The 17,940-nt window shown below is 46.2% G+C and overlaps 1 protein-coding gene across 2 annotated transcripts in view; it reads right to left on the minus strand.

Moving 5' to 3' along the window:
- The window catches only part of LOC115171456 (ras-associating and dilute domain-containing protein-like), a 34,954-nt gene that overhangs the window by 4,481 nt on the left and 12,533 nt on the right, over positions 1 to 17,940 (minus strand). The window contains exons 8-13 of one of the 2 annotated variants that reach the window (XM_029728275.1): positions 15,425 to 15,644; positions 14,892 to 15,064; positions 10,721 to 10,865; positions 9,147 to 9,310; positions 8,596 to 8,983; positions 3,450 to 3,601 (exon numbers count right to left, since the gene is read on the minus strand). In XM_029728275.1, coding sequence (XP_029584135.1) covers positions 3,450 to 3,601; positions 8,596 to 8,983; positions 9,147 to 9,310; positions 10,721 to 10,865; positions 14,892 to 15,064; positions 15,425 to 15,644 — 1,242 coding nt within the window. Of the gene's footprint in view, positions 1 to 3,449; positions 3,605 to 8,595; positions 8,984 to 9,146; positions 9,311 to 10,720; positions 10,866 to 14,891; positions 15,065 to 15,424; positions 15,645 to 17,940 lie in introns of both variants that reach the window. The other variant, XM_029728274.1, reaches the window with a different exon arrangement.

Below are 17,940 nucleotides of genomic sequence, written 5' to 3' on the forward strand. Positions count from 1 at the left end.
CTGGAGTTGGCCAACGCAGTCTGGGATAGACCAGACTCGGCAAGGGACCACTACCCAGAGTTCACCCGCCACTTCCGGGCCGTGTTCGACCATCCCCCTGAGGGGCGAGCGGCGGGTGAGTGTCTGTTCCATCTACGGCAGGAGACGAGGAGCGCATAAGACTTCGCTCTGGAGTTCAGGACCTTGGCCGCCGGCGCAGGGTGGAATGACAGGGCCCTGATTGACAACTATAGGTGCAGCTTACGTGAGGACGACCGCAGTTGAGCTAGCATGCAGAGATGCTACCCTCACCCTGGACCAGCTAGTGGACATGTCCATAAGGTTGGACAATTTGTTGGCTACGTGCGGGCGTCCCGATCGGGTCCTGTTGGTTCCACCCCCCAGCGCCTCCGCTCCAACCCCCATGGAGTTAGGGGGTGCTGCAGCGTGGGCGATCGGAGGAGGAGCCTCCTCCTGCACTGGATGTGGTCAGAGAGGGCACACTGCCGACCGGTGCTGGAGGAGCTCGTCTGGGAGTCGAGACGGCAGGCCGAGCACTGTTCGGACACCCCAGGTGAGTAAGCACCAGGCTCACCCAGAGCCCCCTGTTGGTCACATGTATGCGTTAATTTCTTTCCCTGAGTTTTCCCCCCATTCCCATCATAAGGCGCTAGTAGATTCAGGCTCAGCGGGGAATTTCATGGACCGCGGTTTCGCGCATAGGTTAGGGATTCCCCTGGTTCAGATGGACAAACCCTTCCATGTCCACTCCCTAGATAGTCGACCATTAGGGTCAGGGGTGGTCAAGGAGGCCACAGCTCTACTGGACATGGTTACACAGGGGGGTCATGAGGAGAGAATTAGTCTCTTCCTCATTGATTCTCCTGCGTTTCCGGTGGTGCTGGGGATTCCCTGGTTGGCCTTTCACAACCCCACTATTTCGTGGCAACAGAGGGCTCTAAAGGGGTGGTCAGAGGAGTGCTCAGGTAGGTGTGTGGGAGTTTCCATCGGTGCAACGACGGTGGAGAGTCCAGACCAAGTCTCCACCGTGCGCATTCCCCCCGAATATGCCGATTTGGCTATTGCCTTCTGTAAAAAGAGGGCGACCAAATTACCACCTCATCAACGAGGGGATTGTGCGATAAACCTCCAGGTAAATGCCGCACTTCCCAGGAGTCCCCTGTCACAGGAGGAGACGTTGGCTATGGAAACATATGTCTCTGAATCTCTGAGGCAGGGGTACATTCGGCCCTCCACGTCACCCGCCTCCTCGAGTTTCTTTTTTGTGAAGAAGAAGGAGGGAGGTCTGAGTCCGTGCATTGACTATAGAGGTCTAAATTCTATTACGGTGGGATACAGTTACCCGCTACCTCTCATCGCTACGGCGACTGAGTCATTTCACGGAGCACGCTTCTTCACAAAACTGGATCTCAGGAGCACGTATAACTTGGTGCGTATCCGGGAGGGAGATGAGTGGAAGACAGCGTTTAGTACCACATCTGGCCATTATGAGTACCTCGTCATGCCATATGGGTTGAAGAATGCTCCAGCCATCTTCCAATCCTTTGTAGCTGAGATTCTCAGGGACCTGCATGGGCAGGGTGTGGTGGCTTATATCGATGACATTCTGATATATTCCGCCACACGCGCCGCGCATGTGTCTCTGGTGCGCAGCGTACTTGGGCGACTGTTGGAGCATGACCTATACATTTCCACATCAGGGTTGTTGATGGAGTGTGACCGCATTGCAGCCATGCGTAATTGGCCGTCTCCCATCACGGTAAAAGAGGTGCAGCGGTTTTTAGAGTTTGCCAATTACTACCGGAGATTTATCCAGGGTTTTGGGCAGGTGGCTGCTGCCATTACCTCACTGCTGAAGGAGGTGCATCTGCGGTGGTCGGCTGAGGCGGACAGAGCATTTTGTCGCTTGAGGACTCTGTCCTCAGGGTCCCCTGTTCACGTCCCGGGTTTGGAGGGCGTTCATGGAGCGTCTGGGGGCCTCGGTCAGCCTGACCTCTGGTTTTCACCCCGAGAGTAATGGGCAGGTGGAAAGAGTAAACCAGGATGTAGGTTTCTGCGGTTGTATTGCCAGGACCGGCCAGGGGAGTGGGCGAGGTACGTTCCATGGGCGGAGATGGCCCAGAACACGCTCCACCACTCCTCAACGAACCTTTCGCCCTTTCAGTGCATGTTGGGGTATCAGCCGGTCCTGGTACCATGGCATCCGAGCCAAACCGAGGCTCCTGTGGTGGAGGATTGGGTGAAGCGCTCGAGGGAGACCTGGGAGGCTGTCCACAGGCACCTGAAACTGGCCGAAGTGTGGCAGAAAGCGAGCGCTGACCGCCACCGCAGTGAGGCCCCGGTGTTCGCACCAGGGGATTGGGTCTGGCTCTCGACCCGAAACCTGCCCCTCCGCCTGCCCTACCAGAAGCTGGGTCCACGGTTTGTGGGGCCATTTAAAGTCCTGAGGAGAATAAACAAGGTATGTTATAGGTTACAGCTCCCCTCTTATTACCGTATTAACCCCCCGTTTCATGTGTCTCTCCTCAGGTCGGTGGTAGCTGGTCCGCTTCAAGAAGCTGAGGTGCGGAAGGTCCCTCCGCCCCCCCTGGACATTGAGGGGGCCCCGGCGTATGCAGTGCGATCCATACTGGATTCCAGGCGTCGGGTGAGGGGCCTGCAGTACCTTGTGGATTGGGAGGGGTACGGTCCCGAGGAGAGATGCTGGGTACTGGAGGAGGACATCTTGGACCCATCTCTGCTGAGTGAGTTTCACTGCCTCCATCCGGATCGCCCTGCGTCTCGTCCTCCGGGTCGTCCTCGAGGCCTGTCACGACTTCCACCGAAGGTGGCTCCTCTCCCTGCTCGGGCGGTGCTCGGCAGTCGTCGTCGCCGGCCTACTAGCTGCCACCGATCCATTTTTCCTTTTCGTTTGTGTCTGTCTGTTTTGTCACACCTGTGTTTCATTTAGTTGATTTCGGTGGGTTTATTACCTCCGCTGCCTGCTAGTCTTTGTGCGGGATTGTTTGTATGTGTTACTTTGTTAGGGGTGCGTGTCTGCACCACAGGGTTTTCTTTTCACTCGGTAGTTGTACCATTTAGATATATGTTTAGGAGTGGAGGTTTCTCCTCCGTGTGTTGCGTTACTTTCCCTGTGTGTGGCGACTTCGTTTGAGCGTGTTTCCCCCCATGTTGTTGTTGAGTTGGGACTCCTTTTATAAACGATTGTGCCACTGGGACTTCCTTGCTCTCCTGCTCCTGATTCCTGCACCTCCCTCCTACTAGGAGGTACGTAACAGGCACAGACAGAATGTTAGAGCTTTTTCAAGTTTCATTGATTTCCCCATGCAGAGAGATGAAAAATAAGAAAGGGAGGTAGAGAAACAAAAAGCCAAATGAGACTTGGGTGAAGGAGATGAACAAAGGAGGAGGTGGAGGAATAAAGACAACAAGACAAGGATTTCACCCACCATTCCATCCACCAGAGCCAGGCCTAGACCATGAGGTCCTCTGTGTAGCTCCACAGTAAACACTTCATCCCTCTCTTTCTCCTCCTCTTCCTCCACATTATCTTCCTCCACATTCCCATTCCTTCTCTCAGAATAGTCCCTTGGGCAGCTGCCTGCTGAGGAGACACACAAGAACAACCCACATTAGACACAGTATCCAATCCCACCTTAACTCTGTTTAAAGTTCTACTTTTCCTGTTATTGTGGTCCTTTTAATGAAATTATAAAGAAATCATATCCCTGTGACAATTTGAGACAGGGTTTACTTCAGGAGAAAACATGAAAGTAGTGTCTGGTTCCCCTTTGGTTTTCCCTCTACAGTACCTTCTAGGGGTCTCTGTCTGTCTAGTCATATGAAAGAGAAGTTCACAATACTGGGCTTGTTTTGAAGTCCAAAGGCATTAGTGTTATAAGGATTATTATTTCTACCAATAGGAATATATATGGATCAAAGACTGGAGGTTCCTCTGAGCTGCTCCAGAGGGACAGTTGGTTTGACCTCCTCAACATACATATAACTACCACTGATATTGAACACAGATGTTGCATTTGGACTCCATATAAAAATCATGTCAAGTCTGAGTGCTATAAAACTGTGGGGAGTCCACTAAATGCATAGACGTTGTAATGAGAACCATACAGAACCCCACTGAGAACAAGCTCTACATGTAAAGCTTTGGGGCCTTGGGAAAGCTCTTCCTCAGGTTGGTCCAGTGCTCTCTGTCTGTGGTGTATTTATCCTGTCACAACAACCTAGCCACCAGCAACAGTATCACCAGCATGCCCTACACTTTCACCCCCCCCCCCCCCCCCCCCCGCTCTCCCCTGGTGTCCCCCTGCTCTCCCACTGCTCTTCCCTGCTCCCCCCCTGCTCTCCTCTGGTCTCCCACTGCTCTCCCCCTGGTCTACCCTGCTCTCCCCTAGTCTCCCCCTGGTCTCCCCCTGCTCTCCCCTGGTCTCCCCCATGTAGGACCTGCTCTGGACAATGCCTGTCCCGATTAAGATTCCACGCACCAACCCAACTGTAAATTCCCATGACGGGTCAGCCACTGATCTTTTCTCTCCTGACATCACCACCTCTCTGTAATTCTTGGTAAAGATTAAAGGATTAGCAATGCTACCAAAATAGCGGTAAATTACCGTTAGCACCCAAAACCACCGAGTTTGAGCAGAGAGCAGGAGCACTCTATGGGACTGGGAGGCCACAGTAATACATGGTGGGAAGCTATGGCCAATGTCATAACCAGGGATATGACATGATTAGAGAATATTTCTGTGAAAGTGGGTAATGTTCAATAGTACATCATTTTCATAACAATATCTTAGGTTTATGACAAACTATTAAACCATAGAGCTCGTATAAAGACAAGGGCCATTGATCGTAATGAGTTCTGATTATGATCAACAAAATGGAAGCTTTAGTAAAGCCCTATTTACACACAACCACACAGAGGGTCAGGGAGCTTTAAGCATGCGGTAAGCACTTACACACAGTGAAATGTTACACAGAGCGTTTGTCTCTGATTAAGAGATGAGGGAACTAGCTGGTGTTAATCAACAGGAAAGGCCATGGACTGCTATTAGATTCTACTGGACTAACGGGCTTTTATTATCGAACCTGTTGTTTGGATATGACCTGGGACTGTGGTATCTGAAATCAGAAACATTCAGGATTCTCACAATGTTTTAGATAAAGTGGCATCAAACTTATAGTCTGTTCAACCTCTCTTTCGTATCGTCCGAGATCCCTAAAGATTGGAAAGCTGCCGCGGTCATCCCCCTCTTCAAAGGGAGTGACACCCTAGACCCAAACTGTTACAGACCTATTTCCATCCTGCCCTGCCTTTCTAAGGTCTTCGAAAGCCAAGTTAATAAACAGATCACTGACCATTTCGAATCCCACCGTACCTTCTCCGCTGTGCAATCCGGTTTCCGAGCCGGTCACGGGTGCACCTCAGCCACGCTCAAGGTACTAAATGATATCATAACCGCCATCGATAAAAGACAGTACTGTGCAGCCGTCTTCATCGACCTGGCCAAGTGTTTCGACTCTGTCAATCACCGTATTCTTATCGGCAGACTCAATAGCCTTGGTTTTTCTAACGACTGCCTCGCCTGGTTCACCAACTACTTTGCAGACAGAGTTCACTGTGTCAAATCGGAGGGCATGTTGTCCGGACCTCTGGCAGTCTCTATGGGGGTACCACAGGGTTCAATTCTCAGGCCAACTCTTTTCTCTGTATATATCAATGATGTCGCTCTTGCTGCGGGCGATTTCCACCTCTATGCAGACGACACCATTCTGTATACTTCTGGCCCTTCCTTGGACACTGTGCTAACTAACCTCCAAACGAGCTTCAATGCCATATAACACTCCTTCCGTGGCCTCCAACTGCTCTTAAACACTAGTAAAACTAAATGCATGCTTTTCAACCGTTCGCTGCCCGCACCCGCCCGCCAGACTTGCATCACCACCCTGGACGGTTCCGACCTAGAATATGTGGACCACTACAAATACCTAGGTGTCTGGCTAGACTGTAAACTCTCCTTCCAGACTCATATTAAACATCTCCAATCCAAAATCAAATCTAGAATCGGCTTCCTATTTCGCAGCAAAGCCTCCTTCATTCATGCCGCCAAACTTACCCTAGTAAAACTGACTATCCTACCGATCCTCGACTTCGGCGATGTCATCTACAAAATAGCTTCCAATACTCTACTCAGCAAACTGGATGCAGTCTTTCACAGTGCCATCCGTTTTGTTACCAAATCACCTTATACCACCCACCACTGCGACCTGTATGTTCTAGTCGGCTGGCCCTCGCTACATATTCGTCGCCAGACCCACTGGCTCCAGGTCATCTATAAGACTATGCTTGGTAAAGCTCCACCTTATCTCAGTTCACTGTTCACGATAACAACACTCACCCGTAGCACACGTTCCAGCAGGTATATCTCACTGATCATCCCCAAAGCCAACACCTCATTTGGCCACCTTTCATTCCAGTTCTCTGCTGCCAGTGACTGGAACGAATTGCAAAAATCGCTGAAGTTGGAGACTTTTATTCCCTCACCAACTGTAAACATCAGCTATCTGAGCAGCTAACCGATCGCTGCAGCTGTACATAGCCCATCTGTACATTGCCCACCCTATCTACCTACCTCATCCCCTTACTGTTTTTATTTGATTTACTTTTCTGCTCTTTTTGCACACCAGTATCTCTACATGCACATCTTCATATGCTCATTTATCACTCCAGTGTTAATCTGCTAAACTGTAATTATTTGCTCCTATGGCCTATTTATTGCCTACCTCCTCATGCCTTTTGCACACACTGCATGTAGACTTTCTTTTTTCTACTGTATCATTGACTTGTTTATTGTGTTATTGGCTTGTTTGTTTACTTACTCTAGGTGTAACTCTGTGTTGTTGTCTGTGTCACACTGCTTTGCTTTATCTTGGCCAGGTCGCAGTTGTAAATGAGAACTTGTTCTCAACTTGCCTACCTGGTTAAATATAGGTGAAATAAAATAAATAAAAAATAAATAGACTCACTCTCTTTTGCTAGGTGTTTGACTCAACGATTGTATCCCTTGAGAAAAGTCAATGTACTGTATAGGACAGGTGTACTAGACTACTATTTGAGAATGTCCGGCGGTCACACACATTTCCTAGGTGGCAAAGGAGAGGTATTGTCATTAATCGGCATAGTAACAAACCCCCACCTCCCAACCCATGCGACCTCAAACTGTTTAAATTGTACACAGCCATATTGCTGGCTGAGATAAAATGTTGTCAGTTTAAACGTCATTTCCTGAAATTCTATGCATTTTGACGTTTTAAGCTAATTTCTTGATATTCTACACATTTTGACATTTCTGTGTGTTCATATGATACCTGAGTAACTGAACAAAATCAATGCGGGCCGCTGGTGTTGAGGCCCCTGGGCACGTAATCTGGCCATGATAACTACAAGATTTAGATGGCTGGTTAGTCTAATTTACCCATCTAGCTAACATGGGCTAGTAGTAATTCACTGAACATTTCTGACAGGTTATAAATAGCTCTCTAAGGAATGTCAGTGAATGACATAACAAGAGGAACTTGATCCGGACCGCGGTCCGCCTGTTGAGTATGGCTGGTATAGATAGGACTTATATAAAAGTGTTAGAATCTTACACATTGTTTGAGACATCGCTAGAGAAAGCTGACCTGCTTTAGGGAGATGGACGTCATTGTTATCCCTGGAAGTTAACCCTGGAAGTTTCCCTCCCAGTTACGGAATAAGATGTTTAGTCCTTTCCTCCCCTTTCTCAGCTCACCTCCTCCACCACAGAATAAATCAGAACCAGAGAGCAGTTCACTCACTTTCCCCTCCCATCCACTCCTACAGATGACCTCATGAGCAGAGCTTCAGAAAACAATAGGCCTGAGGAGGAAATGGCCTTTCCTCTACACATGGAATCCACCCTACAGGGAGAACACGACCTTTACACAGCCAGAACAGCTCTTTATTCCTCCAATGACCTGTAGTTTCTGTCCAGAGTCAATAGAGTTGAAGAGATGAAGGGAGGATGAGAGCTCTCCTCCTCCTCCTCCTCCCATCATATCAAGCACCTTGTGTCAACCTGGAGCCACTGGGGACAAATATGCACCAGGGTCTCCCGGGTCAAGCAGACAAATTCTTCCTTTAATGGAGCCTGTCAATCATTGGTGGGTTGATATTACGAGGGAGGCACTAGCAACCTACCTCCAGGGGTTAGGTACATGAGCCACAGTGTGAGCCGACGTGGCTGTATTTGCTGTGACAGGAAGTTTTACATCACTTTAAAACCCGCAGAGGGAGGGAAAGGCCATGAAGGGTTCCTCTGTTATTCTTTGTCTTCGTAGTTCATCCAAGGTGATTGAGACAGGATCAGTTTCTTTTAGGATTACTATGTACAGTATGTGCTCCCCACTATTACAGCATCATCAATCCTCTGTTATGATTGGTCAATAACACACTTCAGCTGACACATGGCTTTTTATGCTTCTTTTCTATCAATCAGAGCTGTTTGTATTGTAACTGTATGTAGCCCGACTGTATGCCATAGCCCTCTATGTTACCTTTCCTGTGCTGCCGTGCTGCTCCCTCCTGCAGGTCTGCCTCCAGCTCAGACTGAGACAGCTCCATGCCCTGGGGGGTGTTGGGGGGCGTCAGCAGGCAGGAGGGGTCCAGAGCCAGGCTCTTGTGGCATTCCAGGTCAGCCTGGCCACTCCTAGGTAGGGCGTTCTGCAGCTCCAGACTCTTCAGCTTGTGGGTCAGCTCTGCCTCTGCCAGGCAGCAGCTTATGTCACCATGAGACCACCGGGCCAAAGGGGGCGCCGCAGGGCTCAAAGAGTCCACCTCTGCCCTGAGCGAGGGGCAGGGAACTGGGTCAGGGACCACCACTGTGACAGAGGGCGAGGAGCACGAGGTCGCAGACTTGGCGTCTGTAGCTGTCCCGCTGAGTGCCTGAAGGGAGGGAGAAAGTCAATAAAACAGAGATGGAAAAACATCAAGTTAAAATGTCTCATTTACTGAGCACCACCAGTCCAGGGCTGCCACTGGCCTCTCATTAGATTGTATATTTGTAGAATCTGGGTACACAGAGTCAGAAGGTCAGATAGGTGGTTACCTGCTGTGTTGTTTGACTGGGGGGGAGACTACGGATGAAGTCCTGCAGACGGCCGAGCTGCTCAAACAGAGCGGACTCCGTGATTGGTTTACCCAACTCCAGGTGGAAGGTGTTGCTAGGCAGGATAAGGGGAGGGTGGTTGTCGAAACTCTCCAGGATGTCAGCTAGAGGAGGAGGGAAATACAGGACATCATTAAAGACAGAAGGCGTGACTCAGAAAAGATTACAACAGAAGCTCTGGAAGAGCTTTCTCACGGTGTACACTACATTATTTATACTTGTTATTTCCTTTTACTTCATTGACTTAATTACATTTGATTTGTAGGTTAATCCTTTAGATTCTCCAGTTAAAGAAAGACAGTCATGGCCTCTAGGACAAGATAAAGTTCCCCCCAGGTGGTGCCAGCGGAAGTTGGGCTATTCACACAGAAGAGGTGAGGTGACAGGGAACAGAGAGGGGAGACAGGTACCAAGTCCTATATTGAGAGGGGTGGATTTGAAAGTTAACTCTGTGGTGAGACTGATTGGGCTGGACAGGGTTCTCCTCTCTAACCTCCCCCCTGTACCCATGCTCCAATTTAGAGTTAGATTGGGACAGGCAGACAGGATTACTCTGGGGAACACACTCAGCCACTCTCAGACACAACAGGGAATAAGCCTCTAGTTACTAATACCCTGACTACACCGCTCGCGTCGCGTTGCAAAATAAATATAGAAATCTATGTCATTCAATTATTGCACCCACACTGCTCACGCACGTCAACGAGCGTCTGCGTTGCCAAGGGCTAAAATAGAAGTCCTTTCTATTTCTGACGCAGATCGCGCTGAAGTCCTGCCTCTCCCATCTCCTCATTGGTTTGTAGAAGCAGGTACCCACGTGCCATCTCCTCATTGGTTATACCCACGTCGATGATTGAAAGACGAACTCTGTTGCTCGTCGTCGTGGTAATACTATGAAAGTTTAGATGCCAATCACCATATAAGATCAAAGATGAAAAAGCCTGGAAGGAGGAGAGATGACTAGAAACGATTCGGTTGACCATTTTATATGTGGATTAATTGTCGGAGTAGAGGACCTTGTGCATTTCAGGTAAAATAACAACTCAATGTTTATATCCCAGGACAAATTAGCTAGCAACAGCAAGCTAGCTAAATAGGACAAATTAGCTAGCAAGTGCAAGCTAACTAGCTAAATTGCCATAAATATTTAATGCTTTTCGACCTGTCCCCAAATTAATGTAATTGGTTCAGAGTTTTTTTGATATTTTAACCTGCTGTAACCTGTCGTGATCGCGTTTGGTGTAGGGGGACAAAATAAATGTATGCACGATGGTGCACGCGGTTTGGGTTCCGTGTAACCCTATCAGGGCATGGGCGACAGTCTGATCTGATCGAATCTTGGCAGAGTGAGTGTGTGTACACAAGAGTACAGACTACATAGGCTATGTGAATTTGATTTGTTTATGTCCAAGAAACACGTGTGTTTGTTTCAAAATATGGTTTATACATGTGAACGTGTCTGTGTGTCTGTTTGGCTTCCCGCCGTGACTCTGCTGTATCTGTGTTCCACTCACTGGTCCTGAGGGCAGCCTCTGCCTCGTCTGGCGAGGGGTTCCAGTCTGCAGGACAGGCCCTGCCTGGGTTATACTCCCTCAGCATGTGGTGCAGTTGGGCTGGGTTTAGAGGCATGAACTCAGTCCTCAGAGAGCTCCATGATGCCTGAAACACACACACACATATGTACACTCACACGTTACAAGAATATCAATGTACAGGCACAAGGACCATGATACAAGGAATATGATTGCATATTTCACAAAAGAGTAAACATAGCATAATTTAAATGAAAGAGCTGGCAGAGCTGTTTGATGTCATTGTTGTTAGGGAAACTAAAAATGACAGGGTAGCACTTCCTCAGTGTGGTTATTTCCACACAAAGCTATTCGTGTACAAAATATTTCAAACCACAAATCTGTCCAAGTACTGTAATTGTAAATGTGTGTCATTCCAATGACAGATTATGTGGTGATGAATTCATTAGGAAAATAAATCTAGGACTGTAAGTAATACTTGTCATGCCAACCTCTGTCAGTGTCTGTAGTAATAATAAAATCAACACACACACACACACACACACACACACACACACACACACACACACACACACACACACACACACACACACACACACACACACACACACACACACACACACACACACACACACACACACACACACACACAGAATGGAGAAATGTTCAAATGCTTGATTGTGGAAGTCAATGTTCCTGAATGTCACATTTTCCATCTATATGACTAAACATTGATTAGTCATAAACGTCAAGCGTCAGATGTCATCAGAAGATGTGCTAATTACAGCGTCTAGATTCCTGTATGTGTTATATGACTATGAACAAGCAGGTGTTTGTTATCCTCAGTTGACCTCTCTCTGGTTAGTGGGAATAAACACACAAGAGACTTAACCTTCAACTATTTCCTCATTCACTCAGACACACCTTGGAGAGCTGAGGTGTTTTAATGACTCAGTAACTAACCAGAAAGACATAGGTGAATCATTTCGAGATGACATCATTGGCATAGAGGTGTTATTGGTATGCTGACAGGCATAGTGTAGAATATATCAGACCATATTTACCCTAGCCTTGTATCCCTTCATTCCTCCAATGAGCACACCCTCTTTGTCGCATGACAGCACAGAGGCTGGCCAGAAGGAGGAGTTATGGGAATGTTTATAAGCAATAGTGACCTATTTTTTACATTATTTTAAGTCTATATTTTCTATATCTACCATTTGACTTGGTGTATCCCAGTCATAAGTGGCATAAAATTATGGCATCAATGACATAATCTTCCTAACTTTGTATCATCAGTAATTACTGGAGACTGAGAGCTCAGCCATAACAAAACCATGCCACATCACTGGTCATTTACTATGTCCCTCACTCCCTCAAGCCCAGAACTCCAGATGGAAAACTGAGAATATGACAAGGGTGTGCGCTCCGTTTTACCAACCACAACATCTGACCTCGTGCCATGGGAGTGATTCATAAACAAAACCACCAGCCTCCTAGCAACCGTCCCCAGGAATAGAGGAGAGAGGCAAGGCAGCCTTTGACTGAGGGGAGACTGGTTCTACTACTGGGGAACTGTTTTGGGGCTGTTACCATGGTTGCCTTCTGGTTAGATATTGAGAACAGGTGTTGTCTCATACTGTATTAGCCCCTTATGGCTGTGGATTGAAGAGTGAAATGCTACACTGTCAGTCTGGTTGCACTGAGTCTCAGCAGGCTCCTTTCTCCAATCCTGGTGAATGAGTTCCATCAAAATAAAATCAGATAAAGAAACTATAAACTCTGGATCTAAATGAAATATGAGGGCAGCTGCAGGAGAAAATACAACTTTCTGACTGAATTTGATGCTTTAGGGCTGTGCAAACTGTGGTTTTAAGATAAAACCCACAACTATCCACAACAACAACAGTGCTGTAATTGGGATGAGTAGGAGGTGATTCTCTCATGTACTAACCCGGGAGAACATTACAAGAACATGACGTGTCCACAGCCTTCCTGCAGCCCCTGTACATTCATAGGATGAGACATACAGTAGTGTGGGCATGTCACGGCAGAGGTCACTCTAAAGCCAGCCTTGTGTCACACACAGACTGGCAACAGGTTTTCCCTATCTCCCTTATCTTTTCAGGTGTCATAAACATGACCAGAAGCAGGATATGTGTGTATGTGTGTGTTTAACATTTGTTTCTCCACTTATTTTTTAAATTTTTTTATTTAAACTTTATTTAACTAGGCAAGTCAGTTAAGAACAAATTCTTATTTACATTGATGGCCTACGGATGACGCTGGGCCAATTGTGCGCCGCCCTATGGGACTCCCAATCACGGCCGCATGTGATACAGCCTGGAATCGAACCAGGGACTGTAGTGATGCCTCTTGCGCTGAGATGCAGTGCCTTGGACCGCTGCGCCACACGGGAGCCCCTTAGCTGGGTTGTTCTATATGGTGGTCTCTGTCTTTATGTCTCTAACTAGCCCACAGTGTTAACTAACTGAACCACCACCAGATATGTCAAGGCTCAACTTCCCCCCAGTAAACAGGATCCTCCTTTCAGTGGATTACAGAGAGAATGGCATGCTTAAGGAAGGATTAACTACTCTGTGGCACACAGTTTAAAGCCACAGGCATCAACAACATGGGATTTAAACATACATACAGTGAACCTGGCCGTTACCCCACTGTCCAAGGATGTCTCAGGGTGAGTTGGAATATGCAAAAAAACACATTTCCAATTCACACGTGTATAATACACACTTGTACATGTGTGAAACAGGATAAATATAAGCACACACCTAATTATGAATTATTATTATGTCTATTTGTTTAAGTTCTTGGTGCAAGGACTGCCTATCTTGGCAAAATGTATATTTTCTTCATCAATAGATGAGAAGTCATTGCATAATATGAGATGTAGAGTACAATTTGGTGGAAAAAATTCCATTGTTTCCAAGCATTCTTTTCCCACAGCTCTGCCAAGCTTTTTTAATGATGTCATGTGGTGGCACGTGTGACTTCCACTCAGCTGACATCCGTCAGTGAAAATAAGCTTTCAGCTCTCTAACATTGTCAATCTGTTCCATACCTTGTAAAACACCTGTGGTCTACAATGGATACATTCAGAATTGCTATAGTGGACGAAAATGTTGTCATTAACACACCATTGCTTCATTGCTTTACCATTACATCTGGATGTTGTCATCACACCGATAGTGTTAAGACCATACTTAGTCTAACTGTTCTCATAACATCAGAAGTGTGTATCGTACTACCGTACTTGAAGCCTGCAGTATTTTTCCAGATCTGATAACTGGCCAGGGCAGGGGAATGTTTAGTAAGGTGCTATAGAGGTATAAAACCAACAGCCTGTGTACACACACCTTTTCCCACAACAAACAACATCTCTCACCCCACAATGGCCCATTCAAACTATACTCGCAATGTTATTATCTTATAACTACTTCAACAGTATCACCTCCATCAAAGACAACATGCATTTCTAAGAGTAAAATCTAGTTAGCAACGAAATGTAGGGAAACAGGGTTTCAGTGATGATTCATGAATGTTTTCAATGTTTTGCCAGATTTTCCTAAATACTTCCCAAAGGATTCCCACTCGAGGCATGTTCGGTATGCCAATAATCTCCCGTGGGCAGATTCTGCATGTAGACCCAAGAATCTGCTGGGACTGAATGGGATCCCTGTGATAACGAACTGCAGTAGTTTCAGTCCTTGGGTTTCCGTCACTGGTTATATGGACGTATCAGGATGGAACGAAGGCGGGGCTTAAACTGCTTGGCTACAAGTGATTCATGCGTTGCCCACACAGATCGGAAGGGGGAGGGGGCTTTGGATAAGAGTTTATTTTTGCGAGGGTAGGGACTTTGCAAACTCACAATTCCTAACACGTAAAGACCCAGAAGTAAATCACGCAGTTGACCAAATTAATAATGATTTTTCTTTTGGGTTAACAGAGATTAGTGTACCAATAATGAACTGAGACACTTGGTGATGTACAGTCCAATACACTGTAAAATACCATTTTGATACACTATATATTCAGACTGCTTTGGACATTGGCTACAGTGTTATTTAGTGCTCTGACTCAGCAGACCAAACCAAAACAGGAAGTGAATATAAAGGAAGTGCCCTCTGACCTGTAGTAGGCTCTCCTTGGGCGTTGCCAGCAGATTGACAGCAGCAGAGAGCTTCTGGAAGAACTCCACAGCCAGGTCCCCTAGGCCCATCCCCTGTATCCAGTCCATCAGCAGGTCCAGGTTGGCCCTGATCTGGACCCCTCTAGACCACTGGTAGAACCCACCTCCAGAGACTGCAGAACAAAACACCACTCAGAAATGCTCATGTAATTTCGATCATGGCTATTGAGTATAATGAAACTTCTATAAGATGCAACATGCTAGCAGATACCCATAGACTTCCAGTTATTACACTAACGCTAGTTAGCATTGGCTCACGAAACTACCTCTAACGTCCTTCATAGTGGACACAGAAACATAAAAATGCTATCCACAAGTTCATCTTACTCTGGGGAAAGTCCAAATCCCAAAGTATCCCATTAACACATACAGTATGTATTTTATGAGGATACTTGTGATAGGACTTTGAGGATATTAAGATTTGATCCTACAAAACCCCATGAGTCAGAAACAGAGCATGTTGGAGGTCTCACCTCTCTCCATGAGTGCGTTGAAGAGGGATGCGTTGGTGAAGAAGAAGAGGTAGGCGCAGAGCTGCGAGCTGATGTCAGAGTGCACCTGGAAGGCATTGAGCAGAGACAGCGCCTCCTTCAGGACATCCAGGATGCCGCTCACGCCCTCTGGCACACGCAGCTGCCCGCTCTCCGAGAACGGGTTCCCATCCAGCAGGCCTGGCAGTGCCGAGTACATACTCTGAGGACAGAGAGAGGCATGCTAGAGGTGTTAGTCACAGCTACAAGACTTTACCTCACTGTACCATAGTCTAGCACCTCTCTGAGGAGAGAGAGGGAGATAAGAAACCTTACAGTCACAGCTACTGTACCCAGAACCACTAATACTGAAAGTATACTGCACTCACTCATTATATATTGCTCTTTAAAAGGGACGTTTTGTCAGCGATTCTCACTTTATCAGCCATACTCTTTATAAAATAAACCTTCATCAACATGCAAATATTTGTTGACAGATTCAGTAAAACTGCAGTGGAATCAGTGACTTAGTCAACAGGGCTATGCCCACTGACCCAGAGCTCCCTGAGCCAATCAGAAAACAGTCAGAGCCCAAGGAGGAGGGGTTACAGAAAGCCAGACAGACACTTCCCCTCCAAAGGGGAATAGCCAGGGGCCTGATAGCCAGGGCCCTTAGACTGTCCAGTCTTGACACTCACCATTGTTAACAGTGTACCATACACAGTCCTGGGATTCGCATTGATAACACTGGTGCCACTGGCCATTCCTGACAGAAACACAAATGTTTCCCAGTGACTAAACCCCCCTCTGCCCCCTCCAGCCTCTGATAATTCCCATAATAAATAACTGCCAAGTATCATAAACTAGCTGATAATAGCCCATGCTGTTGACTACTAAGGAATGGTAATACCAGTGAGTAATAGGCATGGGAATGAACTCCTACAACTTCTCCTGGAGTGTTTTGTCTCATGGTTGGTTGAGTAGTGTAACTTGTTGGAAAAAACAAAAATGTTATATTTCACCTACTTTTAGCATTCTGTCATAAACAGTACATGTTCTAAAAAAAAACATATTTTCCAACTCAAGAGGTTAAATAAAAAATGGACTATAGTAAGTGCCTATTAAGTGCCAAATAAGGTAACAGAGTTGACCGTAACAGGGTTGACGACTTCATCTGAAATCATCCATAAATCCCCTTGTGACAGGGGGAATCAAAGCTTGTTTCATGCAACAGGGAGGGGCAATTGAATGCAAGCTTCACTAAAAATATATATATATTTAAAACATATCTAGCCTGTCTATGCTCGACCCGCTCAGCTTTCCACCACAAAACATCAGAAAATTGCCAAAAAGACTATAACCAGCTCACCTGCTTTTACACTATGATTTGACTGTTAGTTTCTTTTTATTTGCACTTTGAAAAAGGAATAGTTTCACCGTCTTTAAATGAGAGTTCAATTCATGTAACATGGTTGACCTTAAAAGGATACTGGCAATGAGGCCCTTTATCTACTCCGCTAGAGTCAGATGAACTTGTGGATACCATTTTTATGTCTCTGTGTCCAAAACGAAGGAAGTTTGTGGTAGTTTCGCCAGCCAATGCCAACTAGCGTTAGCGTAATGACTGGAAGGCTGAGGGGTTTCTACTTGCTTAAAATGAATCACTAATCACATGAAGGCCAAAAAGATCATTTAAAAAATGATCATCAAGGACATCAACAACCCGAGCCACTGCCTGTTCACTCCGCTATCATCCAAAAAGCGAGGTCAGTACAGGTGCATCAAAGCTGGGACCGAGAGACTGAAAAACAGCTTCTATCTCAAGGACATCAGACTGTTAAATAGCCATCACTAGCACATTAGAGGCTGCTGCCTACATACATAGACTTGAAATCATTGGCCACTTTAATAAATGGAGCACTAGTCACTTTAATAATGTTTACATATCTTGCATTACTAATCTCATATGTACAGTATATACTGTATTCTCTACTATTCTACTGTATCTTTAGTCTATGCTGCTCTGACATTGCTCGTCCATATATTTATATATTCTTAATTCCATTCCTTTACTTAGATTTGTGTGTATTGTTGCATATGTTGTGAAATTGTTAGATATTATTTGTTAGATATTGCTGCACTGTCGGAACTAGAAGCACAAGCATTTCGCTACACCCGCAATAACATCTGATAAAGATGTGTATGTGACCAATACAATTTGATTTGATTTGATGATCTTCAGGAAATATAACTAAGCGTTTACAATGATGGTGAAAACTTTGATAAATGTTGATGATAAGTGGGTTAAGATCTCCTAAAAGTCACAGAGGATGTACAGAGGGACATGTCAAAATGCAGAATTCTTTATTCATATTAAAAGTCTGATTTATTGAATTTTCCATGTGTTCTATACTAAAGGGAACCTCATTTAATGTAATATGTGTGTACAATTTCCACTTTAAATAGCAAAGGGACGCAAAAGGCACTCACTTCGTGGAACGACCCACATACTGGTCAAG

Source organism: Salmo trutta, chromosome 32 (genome assembly GCF_901001165.1).
Source record: "Salmo trutta chromosome 32, fSalTru1.1, whole genome shotgun sequence".
Lineage (NCBI taxonomy): Eukaryota > Metazoa > Chordata > Actinopteri > Salmoniformes > Salmonidae > Salmo > Salmo trutta.